Source organism: Nerophis ophidion, linkage group LG19 (assembly GCF_033978795.1).
Source record: "Nerophis ophidion isolate RoL-2023_Sa linkage group LG19, RoL_Noph_v1.0, whole genome shotgun sequence".
Taxonomy (NCBI): Eukaryota; Metazoa; Chordata; class Actinopteri; order Syngnathiformes; family Syngnathidae; genus Nerophis; species Nerophis ophidion.
The window spans coordinates 34,776,266-34,792,208 of NC_084629.1; the positions used below are offsets into that span (position 1 = coordinate 34,776,266).

The window sequence follows — 15,943 nt, forward strand, 5'->3', positions numbered from 1 at the left end:
AAATACTGTCGAGTGTCTGGCTTGCCTCCTTCTCTTAGAGGAAGGTTAAATCCAAATTTATTTATATACGCCTTAATCATATGTCGGGAAAATAGGATGGCACGGGTGTGTGAAAGATCAAGGACCATGCTCGTTGAAAAAAGGCTTTATTGATCAAGCTAGTACCACATTAGGTCCTAAGGCGGCCAGACAACCAGCTCCTACAGGCAGATATGTCATCTCAATGCGCTAGGTTCATAGTACAGGAGCTGACTGTCATGACAATGTAAAAGCATATTTGAGAGTTCCCGTAACTAACCATTGGTGTTATCGTCAATATGCTACCGGCAGTCGACAGATGTTTATGTTGTTGGACGCAAGCTATCCCACATCTGCATGACACACTCAATAGACTCTTAATTACATGCCCCCAATGATGAACCACTGTTTACCAGAACAGGCTGATTGCATACCCCCAGGACAGTAGTCTTCCACAATCTGGAAGAAAAATTTAATTTCATACTAGGGATGTCCCGATCCAGGTTTTTGCACTTCCTATCCGATACCGGTATTGTTTTTGCACTTCCGATCCGATACCGATACAGGCCTATCCGAGCATGTATTAAAGTTTAAAATTATTTAGCCTAATTAGTTGTCAGATTCATGTTGAAAAGGGTTTTAGTACTCTTGATAACAACTAGCCAGCTGAATTAGGTGAGTTTGAATAATACACAATGGTTGGTATTCAAGGATAAACACAAACTAGAAAAAAATGTACATGACACGCCATCCTATTTTCCCGACATAGCTGAGATAGGCGCCAGCGCCCCCCGCGAACCCGAACGGGAATAAGCGACAGAAAATGGATGGATGGATGGATGGATGATTAAGTGGTATATAAATACATTTGGATTTAGCCTTCCTCTAAGAGAAGGAGGCAAGCCAGACACTCGACAGTATTTTGAGATTTGAGCACCCATTTAGGTTTTCGTGTTAAAAATACGAAGGTTTGAAAGCGTATGAAGTGTTTTAAGAACATATTAGGGAATTGTTTACGAGTGCGTGTGAAAGCTGAGGGGAGGGCTTATAAAGTCTTTTACTTATAATAATACAAATCATAAAATAAATAGCGTCCCTATGTTGCGGACATTCACCTATTAAACGTAACCACAAGCGATAGTCGAGGAAAGACTGTACCTGTTCTCAGGGAATTGAATGGATCACAACTGGACTGTTTGGTTTGCCTTCGAAGATGTTTCATCTCTCATCCGAGTCGACTTTATCAGTTCATGCTCAGTCTTAGACTGGCCCGATCCAGTCTCGGACTTAGCTTGGCCCGATCCAGTCTCGGACTTAGCTTGGCCCGATCCAGCTTTAAATAGTTTCAACCCAAATACATGGTTTTTGTCCTGGATGACATTTGTTCCCGGACTTCAATTTAACAATTTCATGGAAAATGTGATAAGCGTCAATAGGTAAGTCAAGGGTTCATTGTCAAAGAAAACTAAGACATTCTATTGGTTTGCATTCCAAAACAATTTTTAGGGACCATAACTGCGTTCGCTAATATTTCCCTTGATAAAAATAGATTCTTAGTTTCCCAGGTCACAAAAGCGTCACATCAATTCAAGGTTTGACAATTCTGACCTTGTTGGCAGTGTCCTCCAGCTTATCCTTGTTGGCACACAGACCAGAGCCTAGACCTCCCAGGGCGTAGGCAGACCGCAGCATCACCGGATAGCCGATCTTCTCAGCAGCTTTCAAGGCCTCGCACACCTTAAAGTTACAAGCACACAAAAAACGTTTCCTCTCTGGAATAATGACTTATTGAATCCGACGCCATCAGGTTTGTATTCTTACAGACTCCACAGCAAAACTGGGCGCAATCTTTTCGTTGATCTCCATTAGTTTTTCAGCAAATATTTGTCTGTCCTCTGTGGCCATGATGGACTCTACGGGTGTACCCAGGACTTTCACTCCATAGCGCTCCAGAACGCCCTGCTGAAACAGCTCCACTCCTAAAAAGACATCAAAATAATACAAAGAAATGTTTCATTGTTAGGATTTGTACGTTGAGTTTGAACATAGAGAATATTTGTTTTACCGACACACTACCCTACACGTCCAAATGTGTTTCGTTAGATTAATATTTTGCTCACTCATTGTTTCTCATTTAGGTTTCCGGAGGAAGGGGCACCAGGAATGAGACAATGGGGAAAAGATTTTGTGTGCGCAGATACGCTAAGTTAACTTTCCGTTTTGATCCAGGTCAAGTCGCTACTACCTAAAATACTCCATATTCTTTACTGCTCGCTTGTGTTACCATACCTGAGTTATTGTGTAGGAATAACTAGAAAAGTACTTCACTATCCGTATTACAAAACCCAAATCCAGTGAAGTTGGCACCGTGTGTCAACGGTAAACAAAAACAGAATACATTTATTTGCAAATGATTTTCAACCTACATTCAATTGAATAGACTGCAAAGACAAGATACTTAAAATTCGAACTATAAAACATTTTTTGCAAATATTAGCTCATTTGAAATTTGATGCCTGCAACATGCTTTAAAAAAAGACTGAGAAAGTTGAGGAATGCTCATCAAACACTTATTTGGAACATCCTGCAGGTGAACAGGCTAATTGGGAACAGGTGGGTGCCATGATTGGGTTTAAAAGCAGCTTCCATGAAAAGCTCATTCATTCACACACAAGGATGGAGCGAGGGCCACCACTTTGTGAACAAATGAGTGAGCAAATTGTTCAACAGTTTAAGAACATTTCTCAACCAGCTATTGAAAGAATTTAGAGATTTCACCATCTACGGTCCGTAATATCATCAAAAGGTTCAGAGAAACTAAAGAAACCACTCCACATAACCGCCAATGCCCGTGACCTTCGATACCTCACAGCACTGCATCAAAAAGCGACATCAGTGTGTAAGGGATATCACCACATGGGCTCAGGAACACTTCAGAAAACCACCGTCAGTCGCTACATCTGTAAGTGCAGGTTAAAACTCTACTATGCAAAGCGAAAGCCATTTATCAACAACACCTAGGAACGCCGCCCGCTTCGTTGGGCCCGAGTTCCTCTACGATGGACTGATGCAAAGTGTAAAAATGTTCTGTGGTCTGACGAGTCCACATTTCAAATTGTTTTTGGAAACTGTGGTCGACCATGAAATTAACCATCTGGATTGTTCTAGGCGCAAAGTTCAAAAGCCATCATCTGTGATGGTATGGGGGTGTATTACTGCCCAAGGCATGGGTAACTTACACATCTGTGAAGGCACCATTAATGCTGAAAGGTACATACAGGTTTTGAAGCAACATATGTTGCCATCCAAGCGACGTTATCATGGACGCCCCTGCTTATTTCACCAAGACAAATGCCAAGAACACGGGTACTAGACCGGCCTGCATGTAGTCCAGACCTGTCTCCCATTGAAAATGTGTGGCGCAATATTAAGCCTGAAATACCAAAACAGAGATCCTGGATCGTTGAACAACTTAAGCTGTACATCAAGCAAGAATGGGAAAGAATTTCACCTGAAAAGCTTCAAAAATTGGTCTCAGTTCCTAAACGTTTACAGAAAGTCCATGTAACACAGTAGTAAAAATGCCCCTGTGCCAACATTTTTTGCAAAGTGTTGCTACCATTTCATTCTAAGTTAATGATTATTTGCAAAAAATAAGTTTCTCAGTTGGAACATTAAATATCTTTTCTTTGCAGTCTATTCAATTGAATATACGTTGAAAAGGATTTGCAAATCTTTGTATTCTGTTTTTATTTACCATTTACACAAAGTGTCAACTTCCCTGGTTTTGGGTTGTGTACAAGGAAGAAGAATTACGAAAAATACCTTCAACCTTATTGAAAACTGGCTATTTTTCATCTCAGTATGTTAATCGTGACTGACTTAATTATCTATTACAAAAACTGCTGTATTAATCATTCACTGATGTAATTGTGTTATAAATAGAAGTTGGTAAATGAACATTTGTATTAACGCTCTGAAGTGGGAAAGGGGTAGGATTAAATAAGCTTTGCTTCTTCCTACTCCTATTTGGACGGGATGTAACGAGAAATTATGTGTGACGGGTTATACTGTAAGTGTGGATAAAGGCATGCAAGGAGGGCGACCCTGAACTTTACACGACTCGCTAGTCTATGAATTGATTAACGTGGACCCCGACTCAAACAAATTGAAAAACTGTTGGGGTGTTACCATTAAGTGGTCAATTGTATGGAATATTTACTGTACTGTGCAATCTACGAATATAAGTTTCAATCAATCAATCAAACTCGGTTAGTTCTCCCAGCCCTGGTATTGCTTTTGTTAGTTTTTTTTGTAGAATAAAAGGATGCCAATACAGTGAATTTTTATCTCTGGTACTCGAGGGTGGACACTCCTCTTTCCTCTCCTACTTGCTTCTTCGTCTTGCCTTAACCTTTTTGTTGCCTCTTTTTTGCACTGCTTTCCAAATCTTAACATTGGAACTATTTACCGTATTTTTCGGATTATAAATCGCTCCGGAGTATAAATCGCACCGGCCGAAAATGCATAATAAAGAAGGGGAAAAACATGTCGCACTGGAGTACAAGTCGCATTGTTGGGGTAAATTTATTTGATAAAATCCAACACCAAGAATAGACATTTGAAAGGCAATTTAAAATAAATAAAGAATAGTGAAGAACAGGCTGAATAAGTGTACGTTATACGAGGCATAAATAACCAACTGAGAAGGTGCCTGCTATGTTAACCTAACATATTATGGTAAGAGTCATTCAAATAACTATAACATATAGAACATGCTATACCTTTACCAAACTGTCACTCTTATTCGATAAATCCCATGAAATCTTCTTCCTCGATGTCGCTTCTAAACAACTCTGCCAACTCCAAAGGTATTTGCTGCTTCCTCTTGTCGTTTTCTGCTGCATATTTCACTACGTCCAGCTTGTAATTTGCAGTACATGATTTCCTTTTCGGTGCCATTTTTGTTTTCAGTTTTTATAATTTACCGCCAACGATGAAATTTTAATAGCTACGGCAGTAACATATAGCAGTTAGCATTCCTTGACCCACAATGCACTTCTGCCATGACCCTCCCCCACCAAATTATTTTTGGTTGACGTGTGTGTGACAATTGCTGACATTTTCTTCGTCTCTTCCGTGAATGAGATAATTATTTGATATTTTAAGGTAATGTGTTAATTTCACACATAAGTCAAACTATGAAAAAAAACTGCGACATAGTCAGAAAAATACGGTAACTGGCCTTAACGAAATTGAGAACATCTTGGGTTTGGGGAAACCTGTTTGTCGTGACGGAGCGGTTGTTGCTGGACACACGACCGACTCTTGGGAGAAGGAGTGCCGCGTGTCTGCCGAACCTTTTTAGTAGAGGACGTTAAGATATCTACCTAATGGGAATTATGACAACAGGACATCTGCTGATTGGAGTAAGCGTTACTCTGGTTTGTCGACAAAATGGAAGTTTTCGCTGGGCGTCTTTAAAGTACCCCAAAGCTGCCACAAATGATTGGAGGACACGGGAAGAACTGTGGACACTTGGATAACATCGGATTGTCTGCCCCGCAGGTTTTTGAGGACCACTTATAGACAATTTAGAGCATGGGTGTCAAACTCTGGCCCGCCGTGTAATTTAAGTTGGCCCCTGAGGCAATATCAATTTAGCATTAGACCTGGCCCGCCGGTGTTATACAGCGTCGGTGCCGCTGTAACACCACATTCACCGCTAATACTCATACTTGCCAACCCTCTTAATTTTCCCGGTAGACTCCCGAAGTTCAGTGCCCCTCCCGAAAATCTCCCGGGGCAACCATTCTCCCGAATTTCTACCGATTTCCACCTATATTGGGGACGTGCATTTAAGGCACTGCCTTTGGCGTTCTCTACAACCTGTCGTCACGTCCGCTTTTCCTCCATACTAACAGCGTGTCACATAATATTTGTGGCTTTTACACACACACACACACACGCACGCACAAGTGAATGCAAGGCACACTTGTTCAACAGCCATACAGGTCACACTGAGGGTGGCCGTATAAACAACTTTAGCACTGTTACAAATGTGCGCCACATTGTGAACCCACACCAAACAAGAATGACAAACACATTTCGGGTGAACATCCGCACCGTAACAGAACAGAACAAATATTCAGAACCCTTTGCAGCACTAACTCTTCCGGGAAAACTTCCAGCAAACCGACCAATAATTAACGTTTTATTCATGCATTTTCTCTTGCTACTTCAAGGCTTGAATGTTTGGTTTATTCATTATTATTTTATTTTCAAATTTATTACTAGCCTGTGGAAAAAAATTGATATTTACCTTAGAAGATTGCAAATAGAAAAAAAGGCATATAATTTTTATTTAAATTTTATATATGACATGACATTGATATTTTTTAAATTATTATTATTATTTGAAACTGGATTTTGCATGTCACTAAAGTTATATAAGACTTGCTTGTTCAATATTTAATGCAAAACTTGTTTGGGTCCTTATTAAAAGGTTAATTTGTTCAACCTTGGCCCGCGGCTTTGTTCCGTTTAAAATTTTGGCCCACTCTTTGAGTTTGACACCCCTGATTTAGAGTGAAAAGCAAATTTTATTTTCACTTGCATACAAAACATTCTAACTTGGATTGTTTCCCTTGCTTGGAGACTCTCCCGAATGAAAGTGCAGCGAAGACACAACAAACTCCCTTCTTGTCTGTCATGGACACACAACTTTTGTTGTTGACTTTGGACTAGTGACTGCACAAGATCAAGGCCGCCCAACAGAGACACTGCAGGCTTACACACAAACATGCATCCAAAAAAATATACGCCACACATACACGAAAAAGATGGCCAATCCCGTCATTTCAGGTGTAGGATTGATGTTTCACCAGTGTGCAAGATCCATAACACCTCGGATTTTAATGTTGCTGTCCCGCCGAAGATTAGTGTCAGGTCAGTGCTGCTAGCGGCAGGTGTTGCTAGCTGGGGGGGCGTTGGCGCTGGACCCACGCAGAACTGAGAGATGCCCGGTGTTTGTTTTTGGCTCTCTGCCGCGATTTTATGCTTACCGCACTGCATGTGCGATTCAACCGCTCTAATTCCCATAGTGCCAAGTTTGAAATCCCTCTTACAAAGTATGCACCTTGCCTCCTTGGGATTGGCAACAGGCTTAAGCCATCTTTTAAACCGGCTGTCCTCCAGCAAACGCTCGCATTTCCCCATGCTGACTGAAAGGCGGGACACAAGGAAGGAGCCTGCGCGCGACCCGACTATGCGCGCGACTGACACTGAAATCACTCACTTTTACTCAAAGTTTGCTCGCATTTCCCCATGCTGACTGAAAGGCGGGACACAAGGAAGAAAGGAAGGAGCCTGCGCGCGACCCGACTATGCGCGCGACTGACACTGAAATCACTCACTTTTACTCAAAGACGTGCCCCATAAAAAATTAAAAAAAAAAACTGGCCCGACAATTTAAGACCATTGAGTACTGAATTTAAGACCATCTTAGGAATTTCTAATAAATGTAATACTTTTTAAGGCCTGAATTTTAGACACATCAATTTAAGACTTGTTAAGGATCCGCGGATACCCTGGTCAGCGCCTGAGAGCTGCAGCCTACCACCATGACCCCTCACTCCCTTCCCTCTGTTGCTAGATATCTCGAGAAGTATGTTGTAATATGTATATGTGCTTTGCTAAGGAGTTTTTTCCCCACTCCAGACTGGGCCCCCTTAGGAGCCCAGTCTAGATTGTATTTTTTTTTTTTTTTTTTTTTTTTTTTTTACTCATCCTTCCCCAGGGTTTTACCTTTTTCCCTATCTTTTACGGGGCGCTATCAGCATTCCTGTTCCGTAACCCTGTACACTGTTTGTCTAATCTTGAACGGGTTTGTGCTGGAAAAGTTTTGTTGTACTTGTGCAATGACAATAAAAGACCTATCTAAAAACATTTTCAGATACAAATCTCACCACAGTTGAGAGCCGTCTGTCCACCCATGGAGAGCAGGATGCCATCTGGGCGCTCGGCCTTAATCACATCAGTAACAAACTGCGACGTGACAGGCAGGAAGTAGACAGAGTCTGCCTGCTTGGTGCCGACTTCATTGGTCTGGACCGAAGCTATATTGGGATTCATGAGCACGGTCTTCACATTCTCCTCCTACAACACAATGTCACAACAACAGTTAAAAGGCTTAATCATAGGCTGGCGTGGTGTTTTTCTAACATTGGCCCACAAGAATGTTGCCATCACTGTCTTGTTTTATATCTTAAGGCTGTCAAATCAACGTGTTGAACCCAAATGTTGATCATCATCATCCATTTAGCCTAAATTCCGGACTATAGGACACTTTAACCTACACTTTGGACCCTGCAGCTTATAAAACGGAGTAGCTAATTTACGTTTTCTTTTCATTGGCGGCAATAAAAAATATATTTTATATAAAAAAAAAAAAGAAACTTAGAGGGTGTTTTATTCTTTGTGCTATGGCGACATCTTTTGGATGAGTTCGCTCACTGCAGGTGCTGCAGCATCGTTTCATTTATCTGCAAGGTTTTTGTTTTTTTAACCGGAATGCTGGTTCCAGCCACCTGCAGCGTTTTTACTCACATGGATTCTTCATTCATTACTTAGTAAGTTTTACAATATAACTAAAACTATTGTTACTTACTGAAGCGTCCCATGTGTGACGTCTGTAGGAGTGTTTTCATGCATATTTGTACATGCTATTTTAATGCCATTCATCCATCTTCTTCCGCTTATCCAAGGTCAGGTCGCGGGGGCAGCAGCCTAAGCAGGGAAGCCCGGACTTCCCTCTGCCCAGCCACTTCGTCCAGCTCTTCCCGGGGGATCCCGAGGCATTCCCAGGCCAGCCGGGAGACAATCTTCCCAACATGTCCTGGGTCTTCCCCGTGGCCTCCTACCAGTTGGACGTGCCCTAAACACCTCCCTCGGGAGGTGTTCAGGTTGCATCCTGACCTGATGCCCGAACCGCCTCATCTGGCTCCTCTCGATGTGGAGGAGTGTGGAGCAATTGTAATGTATTTAGCTTAACCTAATAAGCTAACACCTTTACAAGCGTCTGCGTTAATATTAACTTACAAAGGCGTTATTTTTGTATTGTTTTAGTTTCACAAGTTCATCAGTAAATTCACCAAAACGCTGCCGGGGAGTTATTGAGTCTGTTTAGCTAATTGGAGACCATGTCTTGGTATTGATCAGGCATCACTCCGCCGTTTGCAGCTTTTGCAAAACGTAGCTGACCGTCTCCTCACCAGCACCAAAAAACGCGAGCATATCGCCTCACTCCACTGGCTCCCTGTACGTTACTGCAGTGGTTCTCAACCTTTTTTCAGTGATGTACCCCCTATGAACATTTTTTTTAATTAAAGTACCCCCAAATCAGAGCAAAGCATTTTTGGTTGAAAAAAATTGATAAAGAAGTAAAATACAGCTCTAGGTCATCAGTTTCTGATTTATTAAATAGTATAACAGTGCAAAATATTGCTCATTTGTAGTGGTCTTTCTTGAACTATTTGGAAAAAAAGATAAACATAACTAAAAACTTGTTGAAAAATAAACAAATGATTCAAATATAAATACAGATTTCTACACATAGAAGTAATCATCAACTTAAAGTGCCCTCTTTGGGGATTGTAAAAGAGATCCATCTGGATTCATGAACTTAATTCTAAACATTTCTTCACAAAAAAATAAATATTTAACATCAATATTTATGGAACATGTCCACAAAAAATCTAGCTGTCAATACTGAATATTGCATGGTTGCATTTCTTTTCACTGTTTATTAACTTAATTTCATATTTTGTTGAAGTTTTATTCAATAGATATTCATAAATTATGTTTTAATTGTTGCTATTTTTAGAATATTAAAAAAAAAAAAATGTCACGTACCCCTTGGCATACTTTCAAGTACCCCCAGGGGTATGCGTACCCCCGTTTAAGAACCACTGCGTTACCGCATTGATTTTAAATTACTTTTGTTTTTAAATCCCTAAATGGTCTGGCCCCACAATACCTGACCGAGCTTCTGCATCATTATACCTCGTCTAGGGCCCTAAGGTCAGCTGATAAACTGCTCATTTTATAACATATATCTGCAGCTTATAGTCCGGTTCAGCTAATATATGGAAAAATACTTTTTATCTTTCAAAATTTAGTGGGTGCGGCTTAAATAACACTTGTCTTATTTTTAACACTTTAATGACTGGGACCCCGGGATCTTGATTATTTACCAAAATTGAGGGGAGCCCTCATGATAAATACTGTACTGGTTTTGAAAATGAAAAATATCAAAATACCCACAACATGTTTTCATTTGTCAATGTATGGACGCCCCCGCTTTACTGCATGCTATTTGTATCATACTATTATCTGCACTGTAAAGTTCAAATTTGATTGACAATAAAAAAGAAGTCTAAGTATTATGATGTGTAGTTCTTACTTTCATAGCCTTTATGGCCTGAGATCCAGAGTAGTCAAACTCTCCAGCCTGGCCAATAGACAACCCACCAGAGCCCAGCACCAACACCTTGGACACCTTCAATCACAACAAGAATGATATAACATTTCAATAAGAAAATACTAAAAAATATTGGGTATTTAGGACACTAACTGGGTTTTATAAATTTCTGGAACTAGGGTTGTACAGTACTAGTATATCACGGTACTAAATGAATCAAAAGCGGTACTATACTAAATATAAAAGTACCGGTTCCCCATTTTTTTTCTTAATGGGCGTCGTCACGTCATGACATTGCTGGTTTTACAAGCAGAGGAGCATGTTTGGCAGCGCACAATTTACAGAGTACTTAGAAGCAGACAGTGTGTCGACAGAAAAGGCAAAACAGATGCATTTTGGCCTAAAAACTGAAGATAAAGGTGAAGTTCCATCCATCCATTCTCTACCGTTTGTCCCCTTTGGGGTTGCTGGAGCCTATCTTAGTGGTATTCGGGCGGAAGGCGGCGTACACCATGGACAAGTCGCCACCTCATCGCAGGGCAAACAGACAACATTCACACTCACATTCTCACTGAAACACCTTTCGGGAGAGATGCTTTAAGACATGGCTATTTAGCTAGCAGCTAGCATCCATCCGCAGTATTTTAGCTAATCAGTAATCTTGGCCTCCATGGTGACAAAGTATGTTTCTACAAGTACCATTATCACTGGAGGACGAGTAATAGCTAAACATGCCTCACTACACATAAGAGGATACAATAGCTCACCGGTGTCGCCGCTATAGATTCCGTTCCTGAATGTAAACAAACGTCATGGGTGGATCTCCACCTATCATACACTAATGATATCTAGTACAATAACGTATCTAGTCGATACTACTCTGATTACAACGATATATATATATATATATATTTTTTTTTTTAATTCATATCAGTTATAAAGTTACGAAGTACGTCGGACACAAGGACTTTGAATATAAACTTAGTTTGATCCTGCAACTACTATCGAATCGATACCTAAATTTGTGGTGTCATCCAAAACTAAAGTATCAAACAGAAACAGAAGAATAAGTGATTATCACATTGTAACAGAGTTGTAGATAGATGTTGAAAGAGAAAATAAGCAGACATTAACAGTAAATGAATAAGTATATTAATAATACATTTTTACAGTTTGTCCCTCATAATCTTGACAAAAATAATAGAATGATAAATGATAATATGTTACTGCATAAGTCAGCAAACTAATTAGGAGGCTTTGTTTACTTAATAAAAGACAAGTTGTCTATGTTCACTATTTTATTTAAAGCCCAATTTTTTCTTGGATTGCTATAATAAACATATGGACCCAAAATATTTTTTGTTAAAATAAAGTCCATAATGCAGGTTTTTGTGGTCCCCTTTATTTAGAAAAGTATCAAAATACATTGTGGTACCGGTACCAAATTATTGGTGTCGGTACTAGAGATGTTAGATAATATCTACTATATTATCGCACTTACTTTAAAATGTAATGTCGGAAATTATCAGTATCTGTTTCAAAAAGAAGAATTCTTTACTTTTTAAAACGCCGCTTTACGGAGTGCTACGCGGACGTAGGGAGAAGTACAGAGCGCCAATAAACCTTAAAAGGCACTGCCATTGTGCGGCGGCTCAATCACATAATAACTACGGCTTTTCACACACAAGTGAATGCAAGAGATACTTGGTCAACAGCCATAAAGGTCACACTGAGGGTGGCCGTATAAACAACTTTAACACTGTTACAAATATGCGCCACACTGTGAACCCACACCAAACTAGAATGACAAACACATTTCGGGAGAACATCCGCACCGTAACACAACAGAACAAATACCCAGAACCCCTTGCAGCAGTAACTCTTCTGGGAGAGCTTGTCTCAAATTCCAAGCTGCTGTTTTGAGGCATGTTTTTTTTTTAAAAAACAATGCACTTTGTGACTTCAATAATAAGTATGGCAGTGCCATGTTGGCATTATTTTCCATAACTTGAGTTGATTCATTTTGGAAAACCTTGTTCATTCTTTAATGCAAGGGTCACCAACGCCATGCCCGCGGGCACCAGGTAGCCCGTAAGGACCAGATGAGTCGCCCGCTGGCCTGTTCTAAAAATAGCTCAAATAGCAGCACTTACCAGTGAGCTGCCTCTATTTTTTTAATTGTATTTATTTACTAGCAAGCTGGTCTCGCTTTGCTCGACATTTTCAATTCTAAGAGAGACAAAACAAATAGAATTTGAAAATCCACTTGTTTAAATAAATTCTTTATTTTTTTACTTTGCTTCTTATAACTTTCAGAAAGAGAATTTAAAAAAAAAAAATACATCCTTAAAAATGAGTTTAAGATTTTTAAACACATACCTTTTTACCTTTTAAATTCCTCCCTCTTCTTTCCTGACAATTTAAATCAATGTTGAAGTAAATGTATTTATTTTTTATTTTAAAGAATAATAAATACATTTTAATTTAATTCTTCATTTTAGCTTCTGTTTTTTCGACGAAGAATATTTGTGAAATATTTCTTCAAACTTATGATTAAATTTCCAAAAAATTACTTGTCTGTTAGAAATAAAGCTTGGTCCAATTTTTTATATATTCTAACAAAGTGCAGATTGGATTTTAACCTATTTAAAACATGTCATCAAAATCCTAAAATAAATCTTAATCAGGAAAAATTACTAATGATGTTCCCTAAATTATTTTTTAAATTTTTTCAAAAAGATTCAAATTAGATAATTTCTCTTCTTTTTTTCGGTTGAAGTTTGAATTTTAAAGAGTCGAAATATATTTATAAAAATATTTATCTGTTTCTATATATATTTATTGTGAGAAATCATTAAGACGATCAGTGTTTCAACAAAGATAAATATCATTATTATTAATAATAACAGAGTCAAAGGTAGATTGAGCAAATTGGCTATTTCTGGCAGTTTATTTAAGTGTGTATCAAACTGGTAGCCCTTCACATTAATCACTACCCACGAAGTAGCTTTTGGTTTCAAAAAGGTTGGTGACCCCTGCTTTAATGCATCCAGCGGGGCATCACAACAAAATTAATCAGTATCGGTTGATATCGGAATAGGTAATTAAGAGTTGGACAATATCGGACATCTGTAGTTGGGACAATCCTATCTGGAACACACGATATATCTCACCTGCACTCTGGGAGGCATGTACGGTTTCTTGGGCATGACGGACGCTATGTTGGCATCCTGTCCTTTCTGGATCAAGGCCATGAAGGTGTCGAAAAGGAACTGCCCGGCCACAAAATAATATCAGAGCCAATATTGACACTGAGATACACGCAAGGGTTTCAAATCATTCAGCAAGTGAAGGTCTAAATACCTCGGTGTCGGTGGGGCCTCCTTTGGCCTCTGGGTGGAACTGAGCCGTGAAAACAGGTTTAGTGTCGTGCATGATGCCCTGCAAAACATCCCAAATGTGAGCGTGGACTGTGAAATCGAGTCGGCCGCATTATTCTCTCAGCCTTTCTTGGAGGTGGCCCCACTTGCGCTACATATTTCATGAGCGCAGACGGGAGGAATGTTTATTCATGGAGGCGCGTTTTGCTGGAAGTCATTTGCAGTGAACGGAGCCCACCTCATTTGTGCCATCATTGGCGTTGATGAAAAGCGGGCTCCATCCTGGGGGAAGGGACTCGCTGTCTATGCCGTAGCCGTGGTTCTGGGCCGTGATGAAGGCCTGGCCGGTCATCAAGTTCAGTACCGGCTGATTCTGGCCTCTGAGGAACACACACCAATGACACACTTCGGATGTTATTTCCACCCCTCCTTCTGCCCGGGGCTCAAATGCAGGTTGCCGGCATGAGAGGCGAGAATGCCAAATACCAAGCTAAAAGCCCAGACTATCACCTCGATAGCCAGCACTGCTTTCAAAGTTGTCAGGGAGTGAGGTTTACAAACGGAAACATGGCCCAGCCTCCATTACACACACCTCCCTAAACCGCACTCTCGTCCGGGTCACGGTACCGTTGCAACCCGTGTTTATTTTTTTGTCCTGACCAGGACTCTAACCTTGGCTGTCTGCATGAGACGAGCGCACTAGCTACCGAGTTAAAAGCCTAGACACTGCTCTTGAATTTGTCAGGGTGTGAGGTTTACCAACTCGATACAATCCGGGTCACGGCACCATTGTAGCCATTGTGCACTGACTCTTTCAGCTGCGTCTTGTTTATCCTGCTGTTCCGCCCAGTGATCAAACCCAGGTTGTCCGCATGAGAGAAAAGCATCCTAACTACTGAGCAAAAAGCCCAGGCACTGCTCTTAAAGTTGTCAGGGAGTGATGTTTACCAACTCGATACCATCTGGGTTACGGCACCATTGTAGCGATTGTGCACTCACTCTTTCAGCTGCGTCTTGTTTTTCCTACTGTTCCACTCGCTGCTCAAACCTGGGTTGTCCGCATAAGAGACAGGTGTGCTAACTACTGAGCCAAAAGCCCAAGCACTGTTCCTGAAGTTGTCAGGGAGTGAGGTTTCCCAACTCGATACCATCCGGGTCACGGCACCATTGTAGCGATTGTGTACACTCTTTCAGCTCCGTCCTGTTTACTCTACTGTTCCAATCGCTGCTCAAACCAGATTGAGTGTGCTAACTACCGAGCTAAATGCCCAGGCACTGCTCTTGAGGTTGTCCGGGAGTGAGATTTACCAACTCGATACCATCCGGGTGACGGCACCATTGTAGCCATTGGGTACTCTTTCGGCTCGGTCCTGTTTTTCCTATTGTTCCACTCGATGCTCAAACCTACGAGCGTGCTAACTACCGAACTAAAAACCCAGACAGTGCTACTGAAGTTGTCAGGGAGTGAGGTTTACCAACTCTATACCACCAGGGTCACGGCACCATTGTAGCGATTGTGCACTGACTCTTTCAGTTGCGTCTTGTTTATCCTGCTGTTCCGCCCAGTGCTCAACCCCAGGTTGTCCGCATGAGAGAAAAGCATGCTAACTACTGAGCAAAAAGCCTAGGCACAACTCTTAAAGTTGTCAGGGAGTGAGGTTTACCAACTCTATACCATCCGGGTCACGGCACCATTGTAGCGTTTGTGCACTCACTCTTTCAGCTGCGTCTTGTTTTTCCTACTGTTCCTACTGCTCAAACCTGGGTCGTCCGCATGAGAGACAGGTGTGCAAACTACCGAGCTAAATGCCCACGCACTGCTCTTGAAGTTGTCAGGGAGTGAGATTTACCAACTCGATACCATCCGGGTCACGGCACCATTGTAGCCATTGGGTACTTTTTCAGCTCCGTCCTGTTTTTCCTATTGTTCCACTCACTGCTCAAACCAACGAGCGTGCTAACTGCCGAGCTAAAAACCCAGACACTGCTACTGAAGTTGTGAGGGAGTGAGGTTTACCAACGCGATATCATCTGGGTCACGGTCACTCATTCTTACGGCTGGGCT

General features: G+C 41.0%; 1 protein-coding gene across 1 annotated transcript in view; it reads right to left on the bottom strand.

Moving 5' to 3' along the window:
* cps1 (carbamoyl-phosphate synthase 1, mitochondrial) overlaps positions 1-15,943 on the bottom strand; it is a 170,002-nt gene that overhangs the window by 122,742 nt on the left and 31,317 nt on the right. Inside the window, exons 10-16 of the mRNA XM_061879865.1 lie at positions 14,117-14,258; positions 13,862-13,939; positions 13,672-13,770; positions 10,481-10,576; positions 7,986-8,175; positions 1,840-1,997; positions 1,627-1,755 (exon numbers count right to left, since the gene is read on the bottom strand). Coding sequence (XP_061735849.1) covers positions 1,627-1,755; positions 1,840-1,997; positions 7,986-8,175; positions 10,481-10,576; positions 13,672-13,770; positions 13,862-13,939; positions 14,117-14,258 — 892 coding nt within the window. The remainder of the gene's footprint in view (positions 1-1,626; positions 1,756-1,839; positions 1,998-7,985; positions 8,176-10,480; positions 10,577-13,671; positions 13,771-13,861; positions 13,940-14,116; positions 14,259-15,943) is intronic.